This window comes from Homarus americanus, unplaced genomic scaffold, assembly GCF_018991925.1.
Source record: "Homarus americanus isolate GMGI-L3 unplaced genomic scaffold, GMGI_Hamer_2.0 scaffold43608, whole genome shotgun sequence".
In the NCBI taxonomy this organism is placed as follows: Eukaryota; Metazoa; Arthropoda; class Malacostraca; order Decapoda; family Nephropidae; genus Homarus; species Homarus americanus.
Genome location: NW_024742163.1, coordinates 83,259 through 98,623, shown reverse-complemented (window position 1 = coordinate 98,623; position 15,365 = coordinate 83,259). Strand labels below are relative to the sequence as shown.

Genomic DNA, 15,365 nt, shown 5'->3' with positions numbered 1-15,365 from the left:
GGATATAATTACATGGTTAAGCAACACAACATACAATTTTCTTAGTTACATCTCTCTCATACTGTATGTATTTTGTATGTGACTTATGTGCATCATCATGTAATTAATTTTCATTACAAGTTACATCAGTCAGAATTCATATGTACAGTACAGTAATGTGTGTGCATTATCAATAAATAAATTTTCTGTTTACTGGGGATAAAATTATGTGATACGGTTATGGTGCTAATTTTTTATAAACACCATTGACGAGAAAGCTGCTTCACAGACTTCCAATTTATATCAGAACCTTAATAGATTAATTTTTAATTGCTGAATGTCAATTTGATAAATAACCCAAACACTTACAGTATGTCATCATACATGGCAACAATCACCCTTGCCTTGTTGTCAGCCTGTAATTCTGCTACAGTGATATCCTAGCTAGCCGGAACAATTGGTACAGAGCACTTCCGGGAATGAGAGATATCCGGGTAACGAGATGACTCTCTCAAAGCCGAAAAAATATCCTTCATCCCCAGAATTTTCCGGGCAACGGAAAAATTTTCTCAGAATTTCAAGAAAATGCGCTTAATTTTTATCTCTCAAACCCGGAAGAAAAAACCCCATCCCTGGAATTTTCCGGGAATCAGGAAATTTTTCTCGGAATTTTCCGGCAAATGTGCCCCTCAGAAAATCGTTCCCAAAAATGGAAATTTCCGGAAAATTCCGGCTTTGGGAACGATTTTCCGAGAAAATTTCAATTCCGGCTATCGGAGATATTACTGTATTTCGAGGACAAAAGAGCCACACTGTTTTACATCTGTCTTGAAGAGAAACTGAACAAAATCCAAAGATTCAGTAAACAACTCAAGGAATCTATCATTGAAATTTGTTGCCATTTTTTGTCTATATCAATGGGAAGTACAGAGTGCATTGAGCTGAGAACAATTCATAGGTAGGAGTGTGAAGTGTCTGTTGCGTAACGTGTCATCAGCGTTCACCTTCCCTGGACTGACCTGACTTGACACAAGGAGAGTAACTGCATTATTCCTTTGACCATAATTTATGGTCCCGACTTAATGACACGGCACCTGTCGGCCACATCCTTCAGTTCTCGACACCTGGACTATGAGCTTTGTGGGACCCCATTTACCCCATGACCTCTGTGTGACTCCTTATGATGCGTCTTCCGACCCCATTTGAGGTCACGACCCCGTGTTTGGGAACCACTGCCTTAAGTTATTAATATACAGTATGTAGTAACAATGTTTCTTGTTTTATAACAAAAAGTGAGTCAAAATGAGATAAGATTAATTATGCTCAGATACAAATAGGTATACAGTGACATCTCTGTTGCTCAGAACAATTGGTGCAAAGCACTTCTGGAAATGAGAGATTTCCAGGTAATGAGACACCTCTCAAAGCCAATAAAAATCCCTCATCCCAGGAATTTCCAGAAAACAAATTTTTTTTCTGTAAGTTCCAGAAACTGCGCATTACATCATCTCGCAAAGCCAGAAAAAGATCCCTCATCCCTGGGATTTTCCAGGTAAAGGGAAAATGTTCTTGAAAGTTCCAGAAATTGCAAATTACATAACCTCTTGAACCCGGAAAAATATCCCCCATCCCCAGAATTTTCTGGCTACTGGGAAAATTTTCTCGTAATTTCCCAGAAAATGTGCCCCTCAGAAAATCTTTTCCAAAGCTGTAGTTTTACGGAAAATTTCTTTCCAGTTATTGGCAAGTTCTGGATAACAGGGATACCGGCTAATGGAGATATTACCGAGCGCAAAGAAATACATCCCTGGCATATTTACATTTTCTCATATAAGAGATAATCAGGGCTACCAACATGACATTTTATCAAAGACTTGTTCAAAATATTTTGTCCACTGTGTCATATTGTATGACACAATACATGACTGTATAAAATCATTATACAGTGGTCCCTCGGTTAACAAACGTCTCTGTTAAAGAAATTTCGGTTAACGAATTACCTCCCATGGGATCTTCAATTCGGTTAACGAACAAAAATTTGATTAACGAAATCCTTACGAAATCACGTTTTGTTGTGAGCAATAGCTGGTCAGCTGATGACCCAGTCTGCCAATTCAGTAATCTGTTCTATGTTTAAATTCGTTTCCAATTGAGTAAATATAATTTAAGTTGAGCTTTTTAATATTTTTGAATGTTTTATATTAAAATTATTTGTCATTTTAACATTTATTTAACATATTGACAATACTGTACAGTGGGGTATGCTATAACGAATCTAATTGGTTCTAGAACCTTGTTCGTTATAGCATTCGTTCGTTATAGGATTAATCCGTTCCAGGCCCCCAAATACAACCACTTAACACTGAAAAATATAATATAAAATTGTAAAAATTGTAAAAAAGTGCATAAATATGCATCTAAACCCCTGAAATAATGAGTATCATTAATACTTGTAATAAAAAAACAATAAATTAGTAAAAAAAAATAAATAAATAAAATAAATAAATAAATAAATAATGTTCGTTGTAGGAGTTTCGTTCGTTATAGCATTCTCAATTTTATAGGTAAAACCGTTCGTTATAGGAATATTCGTAGTAGGATCCGTTCGTTATAGCATACCCCACTGTACATGTATTATCTGGACATTATATGAATTATCCCTGTACCCTCTCAGTCTAGCTTGTTTAATGAGAGCAGCCATTTTGTTGGTGTCTTGAATATTTTTGCATTTTTCATTGAAATTATTGGTCATTCTGAACTTTAGTTAACATATTGATAATATACAGTACAGTGCAGTGTTGATTTAAAGAAAATAATATTGAATTACACCAAGTGAACTTAAAATTTTATTGGTGAAATGAGGCATCAAGCATGGGTCCCCTGGAGGGTGATTTTTCCTCCATACCACCTTCTCTTCTCCCTTCTCCCCCACCCCACTTCTAATTCCCATCATCATCATCAATCAGGAGCCTTCTACATACACATCTCAAAATAAGTGTACTTTACTGCATTTTTTTTTTACTTTGTGTGTACATTTGGTGAGCTGGAACCAATTACCCAATATCCCATTGAAACAATGGATTCGGTTAAAGAAAATTTTCGGTTAACAAACGACCTTCTGGAACGAATTGTGTTTGTTAACCGAGGGACCATTGTAATCGAGATAAAAGAAGTGATTACATCTGTATGAGTAGGATAGAACTGTACTGTACTTACGCCCGGTGTTTTGGAAATCCCATCTGCAAAAGGATCTGAAGAGGTGATAAATGTTGCCGTAATATTTTTGTTGGAGTTGGGTTCTTGCGTGGAGGAAGAGTTGCCATCATTTTTCAGTTCTTAATCTCTCAAGTTATGCTGAAAAAGAGACAATTTAAGTAATATACAGGTTGGCAACCCTTTATCCGAAATTCCGAAAACCGAAAAGCTCTGAAAACCGAGTTTTTTGTGGAGCAATTTTTTTTTTTTTTTGAACAGAGATTAGCCCACCCAGGCATAGATCACTGACCCACATCGGGGCCTGGGGGGCGAAAATTTAATAGTAATACTAATTATAATAATAATAATAATAATTATTCATAGTAAATAAAAATTTTAATTAAAAAATACACCAAAATAAAATAATAATGATAACAATAACACTGCATTAATAAAAATAATAATAATAATAATAAAGAAATACAAGAATGAAAAAAGGATAAAAAGTGAGTAACACGACCTAGACCTGTGAATTATTATTACCTGTATTATTATTATTATTATTATTATTATTATTATTATATTTTCGCCCCCCAGGCCCCAATGTGGGTCAGTGACTTGTGCCCGGGTGGGCCACATAAAAAAAAAAGAAAAAAATAACCATTCTGAAAACCGAAAAATTCCGAAATCCAAAATGCCTCTGGCCCCAAAGGATTTCGGATAAGGGATTGTCAATATAATATAAATATATATATATATATATATATATATATATATATATATATATATATATATATATATATATATATATATATATATATATATATATATATATATATATATATATATATATATATATATATATATATATATATATATATATATATATATATATATATATATATATATATATATATATATATAACACACACACACACACACACACAGCTAGACCCCGATTTATTTACCTGACTTATTGACCATTTAGCCATTTTTTTTTCCAAATGACACACGATTTTCTATACGAATATGTTTCCAGTTAATGTAGTTCTCATGTATAATTAGAAAATTATGGGGGTTCTATGTGCATTCAGCTGACTACATTAAAGGTAAGTGCTCAGTCACACTGTATCTATTCCTCATTATTTATTACTTTTACTGTACTGTATTTCATTGTAGATTTAAAAAAAAAAAAAAAAAAAAAAATTTATCTATGTCGGACTTACGACCATTCGACTTACGACCATTCGGACCTCATTTACCTGATTTGGGTCCCAACCCCGTCGTAAGTCGGGGTCTAGCTGTATATACATCTTGATACAATCACACGAAAAGGAAACAACAGAGAACCTTAGCTGTGATCTACATGATATACATATATATATATACACACATATATACATATATATATATACACACATATATACACACACACATATATATATATATATATATATATATATATATATATATATATATATATATATATATATATATATATATATATATATATATATATATATATATATATATATATATATACATACATACACACAGTATTACCCCGCCTAACGCGGTTTCACTTAACGCGTTTTATCATATACGCGGTGCCTCGCCAGAGCTGAACTTTCACTTAACACGGATTTTTTCCACATATACGCTGTGAGTGTCCGGCTCGAGACGCTATTTTTAGATTTGCCCCACCCGCCACCCTGCCTGACTGCCTGTTTTAGCTCATAAAATTCATACAAATTACCCGGCCAGAATATAATTTACATTGCTGGAATTCTTATAATTTGGTGATCATTTTGAATATAAACATCATATATTTTGTATTAAACATACAATTTTTAGATAAAAATTTTTCTCTAGGTAACTATATTATCTTTTGTGCAAAATATATGACATTTATATTCAAAATATTCCTGGTCTTACAAGGAATCCAGCAATGTCAATTATATTATCCTAACTTTAGTTTGAGGTATTATTTATTAAAATTTAGTGGTTATCCCACACATCTCCTTGGGACGGTTGGTGGGGAGTGGGGGGGAGGGAGGGACCGACCGACCATCTGTTACCCCGTGAAGAATTATTTTTTTTTTTATTAACTGAAGATATTTGTTTTAGCTCATAAAATTCATACAAATTACCCGGTCAGAATATAAGTTACATTGCTGGAATTCTTATAATTTGGTGATCATTTTGAATATAAACATCATATATTTTGCATTAAACATACAATTTTTAGATAAAATTTTTTCTCTAGGTAACTATGTTATCTTTTGTGCAAAATATATGACATTTATATTCAAAATATTCCTGGTCTTACAAGGAATCCAGCAATGTCAATTATATTATCCTAACTTTAATCTGAGGTATTATTTAATACTAAATGTTAAAAACTCTGGAAGGGAGGATTGGTGGGGGGTGGGGGGGAGGGTTGGGACTGACCGCGCGGTTGGAAGAGGGGGGGAGGCAAGGTGGGGTACTTTGATTGACAGATAGTGTCGTGAAGATTATTTTTTTTTTTATTAACTGAAGATATTTGTTTTAGCTCATAAAATTCATACAAATTACCCGGTCAGAATATAATTTACATTGCTGGAATTCTTATAATTTGGTGATCATTTTGAATATAAACATCATATATTTTGCATTAAACATACAATTTTTAGATAAAAATTTTTCTCTAGGTAACTATGTTATCTTTTGTGCAAAATATATGACATTTATATTCAAAATATTCCTGGTCTTACAAGGAATCCAGCAATGTCAATTGTATTATCCTAACTTTAGTTTGAGGTATTATTTATTAAAATTTAGTGGTTTTCCCCCAAAAATTTCTCTGAGAGGGAAGAGCCGGCAGTGTAGTGTGAGAGTGGGAGGGAGTTGAGTCCATTATTTGAATGGACATTAACTTGGCGACTGTATTTCTCTATTTCTCTTAAGTATTAATTGTGTGCATGTACCATCATAAAATTAAGATGTTATTTTTACTACAACATAGGTATGTGCCTTCAAAAAGTGGAGTTTGGGGGTCGGGCCGGTTTCTATTGGAATTAATCCCATATGTTCTGTTGTTCACTTAACGCGGATTTCACTTAACGCGGGACCCTCTGGGTTCAATTGACCGCGTTAAGTGGGGTACAACAGGTATATATATATATATATATATATATATATATATATATATATATATATATATATATATATATATATATATATATATATATATATATATATATATATATATATATATATATATATATATATATATATATATATATATATATATATATATATATATATATATACAGTCAACCCTCACTTTACGCGTTCCCACATTCCGCGTTTCCACGTTTAAGCAGTGCCCTGCCGGAACCTAACATGCTCACATTCCGCGGTGCGTGTACTCCATTACGCGGAGAGCGGCTGGCGAGCCGCGCCATTTTTGGATCCAAACCTCCCGCCATCCACCATGTTGTGTAAGCGGCGCGAACAAGGTGCGCACAAGGTCGGCCAGTCATCAAAACATTACCAGTTCTTCACCCGCCACCCACCACAGCCGGCCCAAGTCAGTGATTGTGATAATTATAGTGAGGATATGGACTTGTATGAACTTTGGGGGATTTGACAAAGAGGCCCTGCAAGCCTCTGTGGTGGATAGTGATACAATTGATACAAGTGATACAGGTGAGGGCCAATAATCTGCCCTCTGCCTCGGAACCAACCGCCCATCCCCGTGTGCCCAGCCATCTTTTCTACTAATGTAAGTGTTAAAAAACCTAATATTATTGATATTTCTCTTAATTATTAATTGTGTATGCATACCATCATAAAGTTAAGATAATATTTTTACAACAACATATTTGTGTGTCGTCAAAAAGTGGAGTTTGGGGGTCGGCCCGGACTCTATTTCAATTAATCCCATATGTTATGTTATTCACTTTACGCGTTCCTCACTTTCCGCGGCACCCTGTGGGTTACATTAACCGCGTAAAGTGAGGGTTGACTGTATATATATATATATATATATATATATATACTATATATATATATATATATATATATATATATATATATATATATATATATATATATATATATATACTATATATATATATATATATATATATATATATATATATATATATATATATATATATATATATATATATATATATAAAAGGTCTTAATGAACACCCTGAAGAAAATAGACCAAAAGGGCAACACATCCACCCAGAATTTAGAAAAAACTAAGATAATTTATGTCTGGTTGGTTCATGTCTACTGTATCATAATTTATGTTTTGGCATCACTGTCAGCAAAATTAGCTTTGTTACTAAAATTGTGACCCTTCCTCAAGAATTTAACAATATGATGACCAAATTAGTCTTGTGCTGGAATAAACCATGTATTATAAAGTACAAAAAAGATCATTACAGCTTTATTCCTTACCAATTCAGTTTACCTCAATAAAGAAAACTTGTAGTCTCGTTGCAATTATAATATATTTTACAAATAAATTCAAGACAATGAGAAAAATATTTAACTACAGTAGAAGTCCAAAAATCCGGACTGCTTGGGGATTGGGTCGGTCCGGATTTTCGGATTTTCCGGATTCTCAGGCAGTACTTTTAAAATTCAAATTTAAGGAGAAATAAAGAAGAGATGAAAAGGTACATTTTGATAGTTTATTCATTAGCAAATATAGCATGCTTCATTTATCAAAACGAGCAGTTTTAAGGAAAAAGCTGTGAATTCTAGAATTTTATTCTTTGCCTTTTTTATATTATAAATTGTAGACTTTCCAATGTCGTATGTTTCCATTAGAACAGTATTGCTCACACCATGTTCTAGTTTCTTAATTATTTCAAGTTTGTCACTCAATTTCAACGTGTTTTATTTCTCTTCACACAACGAAGTTTATCTACTTTAGGAGCCATTATTATGGGGTTGTACAGTATACTCTGTAAATGGAAAGAGTAGGACTCAAAATTACATACGTTGTCACAGTTTGATTGCTCGTTTTAAAGTGTCGACCTCGTGGTCGCTTGTTGTCGCGGTGCAGCTGTGGTGCTCACGCATGCGCATATACACACAAAAGCCCGCTAAAAAAAATAAATAAAAAATAAAAAAATAAAATTGAAAAGTCCGGATTCTCGGGTGGTCCGGATTTCTGGCATCCAGATTTTTTTACTTTTACTGTACCACAGTAGCTACAGGTAATGCCAGTTACTACTGTGGCATGTTGCCTAGACTGATATACTTAGGGCGTGTCCTTGTTTTGCTTTCAAATTGCATACAGTTCTCTTAATTTGCCGGGAATACAAAGCCTCGTGGCTACTAAATTGAAGAAAAATTATCTATGGTAACTGTAGGCTACCTGCCCCACCACCCATTGTGGACACCACCTCACCTCCTGACCCCTCCTCATTACCATCCACCTTGTCTGCTCTTTCACCAGCATTATATTGTACATGTACTATACTGTGCAGTATATCTTTGTGTTTTCCATGTTCCTACACATAATTTTTTTACCAATGTGTGGTAGTGGGGTGAATTGTTCTGCTTTCCCAGTCCACTAAGGGCATGCGCTGGTATTTTGTATTATTTTTACACAGTCTACAGACTTTTTTGTACTTACGGATAAGTCCAAAAATTACATAAATTTTTTCTATTATTTTTCGGTATTACTTTCATTTCAGTCATGCAGCGAATTTAGGTTTAAGTTAGGTTAGGTTGAAATTATGTTTTTCCAATGCTTTTTATGTTTTGAACAAATCTAACCTTCGGAAAATAGGTGCACGAGCAGCACAACCGAAATGATTATTTTATTTTATTTTTACCCTGGGGGTTCCCAGAATGAGTGAAGTGATCCACCTTTGATGTTCCACTATGCCACCATGCTCCATAAACTATTTCCTACAAACCCCTATAACAAAATATTATGATTTTTTTTTTGCATCTGGGAGGTACAACACTGGGGGTGATTTGTGTACAGGGTACTTTAGGGGTACAGAAACTACAGATACTTTCCATGTACAGTACCTGTATATTGTACAATGTCTAGCTAATAGATAGGAATTGGTGCTGTCTGCATTTCTTAACAAACATTGGAGAGCAGGTTGTTAGCAAAGTTTGCCTTATCAAATGAAAAGCTGAATTAAAATATCAATTAATATTGCAGGAACTGACAATGTTGTTAAAGTGGAGTAGTTTCTGCCTGTAAAAATCAAACATAACTGAGTGATAATTTTATTCAGGAGAATGTGCACTAAGGTATGTGGAGCAAGCAGTCTGCTCTCGTTTTTCCAAGAAATGCATTCTTAGCAAAAACATCAGTAAAGCGCCGAGTTCTACTGTGAGTTTGTAATGCTTTATTACAGTATGTACCTATAAATTTCTAGTGATTTTATACTGTACAGTACAGTATTGTATATTGTTTTCACTACTACAGTTGACTACAGAATAGCAAGTGTTCATGTCTTCTTAGCTATCATTTTACAGCATTTTAATTATCAAGTTTATCAGTAGTGATATAGCCACCAGGGCCATTAATTGAACTGTGAACCCTTAAAAAAAATTCCTGCCCACAACTCTTGAGTGTAAATCTTGTTGATTTAAAAAAAAAAATCTTCTAAAAGATAAGGCAGAATTCTGAAGAATATTGTGCGAATACTGTACTGTATATAGAAAGCTTCAGGACCATGACCCAGCAACAAGACCCAGTTTTTCCAAAGGTGTATTCTATGCTCTATGCACTGGTGATGAACAGTTTCTTGTGCAAATACTTCATTTTTATGTTATGTTCCATTTCCCCTCCTTCAATATTAATATCCCACACAGTGGGCAGAGCTTGGAAGAAGATGGTGAAAATGTGGGATTAAAACATGTACGTAAAACATAGGACTTTAATAATAATAATACCTGTAATAATAATAACTGGTCTTTTGTTTCTCAAACGCCCCAGTTCTTCTAAAGAATTCGCTAGTACTCGAAACACTTAGTGACACTACTTTATTTTTATCAATATTTAGGGTAAAAGTATTCTCTTCAATTATTCTTGGCAGTTGACAGCAGCGTTGGTAAAATCAGACCTCTCCGTGAAAAATAAGGGAAGTGTTCCAAACACTAATGTAACATATCCTTAAAAAACAAAAAACAAAAAATAACAACAACTAAAGCTCTGTCCATTTCGTGGATTATTAACATTAAAGGGGGATAAAGAGGCCGCCATAACTGAAAAATGAAGGATAGAGGTTAGTACCAGAAGGACTTAATGGAATTGCACCATATTTTCAGGATATGTTTGGATGATACCGAGTTAAAAATTCTAAGCAACTACATTGTAGTTTTTTTTCTTTTTTGCCTATCCTTTGACCATAAATTACTCATAAGTGGGCATGGCATGAAAGAAGAGGAAAATAACAGGGTAAAAATGCTGTGAACACTGATCATATGGCAGTAATTTTATATCTTTACATCCTTTGTGGGTGAAGAAATAAAATATTTACCATAATTATGGTGCTGGTGGATCTCCCATGGTAACCATGTTTTGGTGGTATAATTATAGTTTCACTACTACCGTAATTGGTTTTTGACAAGAAATCTAGGGATTTTCCCATGGTATTTGGTGTGATTCATTCCAATTTGACCTCAATTGCCATCAGAAATGAGTCGTTTTTGAGTTATCACCCTTCCCTACAACAATCTTGAGAGACCTGTAGGAATTCGGGGTTTTTGGGTGGGGGGAGAGCAAAAACGGAAGCTAATCTTATCTAACCTAACACAACTTAGTCAAAATCTAACCTAACCCAACCTAATCAAAACCTAACCCGGTGTTCTCAGAAAAGAGTGATAGAAGCCGAATTACTCTTCCACAACTTGTGAATAAGCTCAAAAGGAGGAGGAGAGCACCCAATACACAAAGCAGACATGGCAAGAATGAAATAAAAAATTTTTATACAAAATTGTATTCTTCCCCGGGGCCATACCAATAGCTGAATGGTTGAAGACAATGGAATCAAAGCTAAGAAGTTCTGTGACTAGTCATTTTAGGCCCTCCAGAGGATTCTGATGGGACCATTTTTAACTTTTGGGAAAACTGCTAGATATCTCTCATAATCACAACCATTGTTATTAGCCATTTGTGATGGAATTAGTATAAGAAAAAGTTGTTGCAAATGACGAGATATAACGTCTGGTGAACCCCAAATTGCTCTAACCCAATTGGGAATGAAACTGCAATAAAGGTGTTTTGGTTCACATTGTCTGCTACATGGGAGCCTCCGCGGTCTTTGTTTACATGTCTAGAAATGAACACGATCACATCGTGTATGTTTATTACGATTAATATTGAATTAAATGCGTTCATTTTTTCTAGAGATGTTGTTTGGATGATAATGAGAAATAAAATCAGAATGACAATGCACAGATTAGGAAGTTAAGTAGGTTAAGTGAGGTTAGGTCAGGTAAAGTGAGATTAGGTCAGGTTCTAATTGGCTCTGTGCATTCTCACTTCCATTTTTGTGTTCAATATCATGCAAATAGTAATTCCAGACATTTTGGTTCAATTCCATAAGTTATTTCTGGTGTCAACGGTCTCCTCCACCTTTACCAAATGAAGTTCAGCACAGTACATGTACAGTACAAGATATGGTTATCACCAGCGGATTGACAATAAAAAACACCTCTAGAAAACTTGGTATTATTACAGTTTCAGCCACAACTCGGTAAGAGCAATTATGTGTACCATTAGTGTAGTTATATCTTGTCAATAGGAACAACTTTTCTAATACCACTACCATCGTAAATGGATTTTAACCAAGACAGTAAATTCACTTAAGAAATTTGCGTAAATCTGCAGTCACCTCGTGTCGTCTGTTTGTTTACAGCCGACCCGTTCAGTCTGAGTTCACTCTCATGTCCACAAAAAATGTAAAATTACACCATGATGCTGCAACAAAGTTGCATTCATTGGTACCAGAAATAAAAATAAATACTTTCTATTTAATATAGCGGGGACAGCTAGGACGTAGGTAAGGTTAGGTAGTTTTCATTGATTGGTTAGGTGATTAGTCCTAAAGGACTCATTTCCAAAGCATATGAAGGTAAATTTCCTGATTAACACCCAACTCCTTTTGAAGCCTAAAATTGTCTTTTTACTTAAGTTTTTAGAGTGATTGTAACATCCATTTCTGTCGGAAATCACTCATTTCCGAGTTATGACCCCCCGATAACCGAACCTAACCCTCCAACCCAACCCAACCGAACCTAATCGAGAAATAACCATTGTTCTGCCTACTGTTTACTCTGATGAAGGCCCGGGCTGAGGTTGAGGATTATGTTCGTCTTCAAAGGCAGGGATGGGAGGTAGTTGTCGCACTTGGTTGCCTTCCAAAATTATTTCTTTAAAAAATCAATATTTTGACAACGACTAATTTGACGCATGTTTATAGAAGAAAAGTTGCTTAGAAATGCATAAGGTAAGTGATATGGCCATTAGTATTGTGCGTGACTTGGGTGTTAATACGGAAAAATACCAGAATGAATTACACTAAATACCAAAGGAAAAAAAATGTGGTTGAACAGTAATTGTAGCTGAAATTGTAAATTTACCCAAAAATCATGTCTACCTTTAGTTACTGGGTCATGGAGACAGTGTTTGCTATATGTTAGCCGGATAGTGAGGCACTGATCATCTTTAATTACCATTTTATATGGTACACAGGATATACATACCCACCAAAAAAATTTGAGTGTTGGACCCACACATCTGGACCAGTCTTAAATAATCACTGCATAAGTTTTAATGTCAAAATTAGATACCTTTTAGACGAGCCTTACATATCAGATTTTGTGTGAGTTTTGATGATCATTTCCATTATCATCAAGTGTCTCTGTCTTACCTGTACTATCACAGAGTGGTGCATATATTCACCAATCACTGGGTTAATTCTAAAGAGGTTATCAATTAACTTGTTGTCTTTATGAATTCATCACCTTATAAACCCTTCAGTAGTGTTAACTGTTAAAGTAAGACCAGTGTTCACCTTAAAGGCCCCGAGGTCCTCTGGTGTTTACCCTCCAACGATCACCTTCTAAACCTGGCCCTCAGTAACTGGCAGCCCTAATATAACATTTATACTCATCACAATTTTACAAAAATATCCAAAATTATGTTATTATTAAAAATAAAGATAAAAATATTATAATAGGTGAGAAATATATATCATTAGAATTATTATAACTTTAGGTAGACATAGTGGGATGGTGTAGAGGTGGGCGGCCACAACAGCTGAGGTACACACCGCCAGGCTCACTATGGCTGGGATTCTCTTCGAAGATATTTTCGACGTTAAAGACATCGATCCTGATGGCAAAAAATTTGATCGAGGTAAGTCATGGATATATTTAACGAGTTTGAAATTCTTTGTTGTATGTGTAAAACACACGTGGTAGGTAAGTCACAGTCTGCAGGTCTCCACTGATGGACTCCTCAGCTCGGTCACATCACTGTTGGCAGGTACTGGGCATGCACCGGCTCCTGAATGTACCTGAACCTGCTCCAGTGTTGGTCAAGTCTGGTCTTGAAAAAGCTCACACTCGGTGCTGTCACAAGACTGGCAGGTTGCTCCACAGTTCACAATTCTCACTCTGAAAAATATTCTCCTCGCAGTTTTCACGACTTGTAGCTTTTTCACCCTTAAACTGTGACCCCTTGTGGTGCGAGCATCTGCCAGTTCCAGGTATGGACACTCGATTGAGTAGTGCCCTTTCAGATGTTATACTTCGATTAGGTCGCTTCTTGCCCATCTGTTGTATAAGCTAAGCAGTTGCAGGCGTTCCAATCTTTCTGGCTAGCTGAGGTTCTGTAGAGCAGGCACCAGTCTGGTGGCCTTCCTTTCGACATTTTCAATCAACTGACAGTCTCTAGCATATCTCGGGGACCAGACGGGGTGACAGTACTCCGGGCGGGGAAGCACCTCACTCTTGAAGATTGTTACGAGGGACGGACCGTCTAGATATCTGAATGTCCTTCTTATAAGATGTGCTAGTTAAGTTGCTTGATTCACCTTCTCACAATGGCCCGAGAACTTCAGTTCATTGTCAACATACACACCGAGGTCCTTATCGCATTCGGTCTAAATTAATGCAGTTTCTTCATCCCGTTGGGACATATGATATGCCTCCTTACTGTTGGTACGTCCCAGGTGCAGCCTCTTATACTTCGTGACATTTAGTCTTATCAGCCATTTCTTTGACCATTCTTGGAGCTCGCTGTGATCTTTCTGCAGCTCTTCACAGTATGTTTGGCTCTTATTTTCCCTGAATAACTTGACATCGTCTGCAAACATTTGTATGGAGGAGTGTATAGCTTCTGGCATGTCATTTATGAAATAAGCAAACATCAATGGGCCCAGTACACTGCCCTGTGGTACCCTGCTTGTCACGGGTACACAGAACAATTTCGTACCATTTATCACCACTCACTGTTTGCTGTCATGCAGAAAGTCTCCGATCCACGCAGGACACTTCCTCAAATTCTGTATCCTTCCAGTTTAATTTTCAGCCTTTCATGAGGTATGCTGTCGAAAGCCTTGGCCAAATTTATTTATTTTTTTTTTTTTTTACGGGATTAGCCCACCCGGGCACAGGTCACTGACCCACATCGGGGCCTGGAGGGCGAAAATGTAATAATAATAATAATTCAGATTGGTAAAATTTATAATAAAAAATAAAAAATAAAACTAATCAAATAACAGTGATAATAATAATAATAACAACACTGCCATAAAAATAATAATAACAACTCTGCAATAATAATAATAATAATAAAGAACCATAAAGAAATACAAAAGTGAAAAAAAGATCAAGAGTGAGAAACAATATACAGTGAACCCTCACTTTACGCGGTTAATTCAACCCACGGCGGCCCGCGTAAAGTGAGAAACGCGTAAAGTGAACAACATAACATATGGGATTAATTGAAATAGAGACCGGGCCGACCCCCAAACTCCACTTTTTCAGACACATTACCTACGTTGTAGTAAAAATAACTTCTTAATTTTATGATGGTATGCACACACAATTAATAATTAAGAGAAATATCAATAATATTAGGTTTTTTAACACTTACATTAGTAGAAAAGATGGCTGGGCACACGGGGATGGGCGGTTGGTTCCGA

At 35.4% G+C, this 15,365-nt stretch overlaps 1 protein-coding gene across 5 annotated transcripts in view; it reads right to left on the bottom strand.

The window, feature by feature from the left end:
- Positions 1-13,287, bottom strand: part of LOC121876510 (protein UBASH3A homolog) — a 40,832-nt gene extending 27,545 nt beyond the window's left edge. For 3 of the 5 annotated variants that reach the window (XM_042381654.1, XM_042381653.1, XM_042381650.1), the window contains exons 1-2: positions 13,086-13,261; positions 3,196-3,333 (exon numbers count right to left, since the gene is read on the bottom strand). In XM_042381654.1, the coding sequence (XP_042237588.1) occupies positions 3,196-3,305 (110 nt within the window). In that variant the 5' untranslated portion in view covers positions 3,306-3,333; positions 13,086-13,261. Of the gene's footprint in view, positions 1-3,195; positions 3,334-13,085 lie in introns of all 5 variants that reach the window. The other 2 variants (XM_042381651.1, XM_042381652.1) reach the window with 2 other exon arrangements.
- Between the last annotated feature and the right edge of the window lie 2,078 nt (positions 13,288-15,365).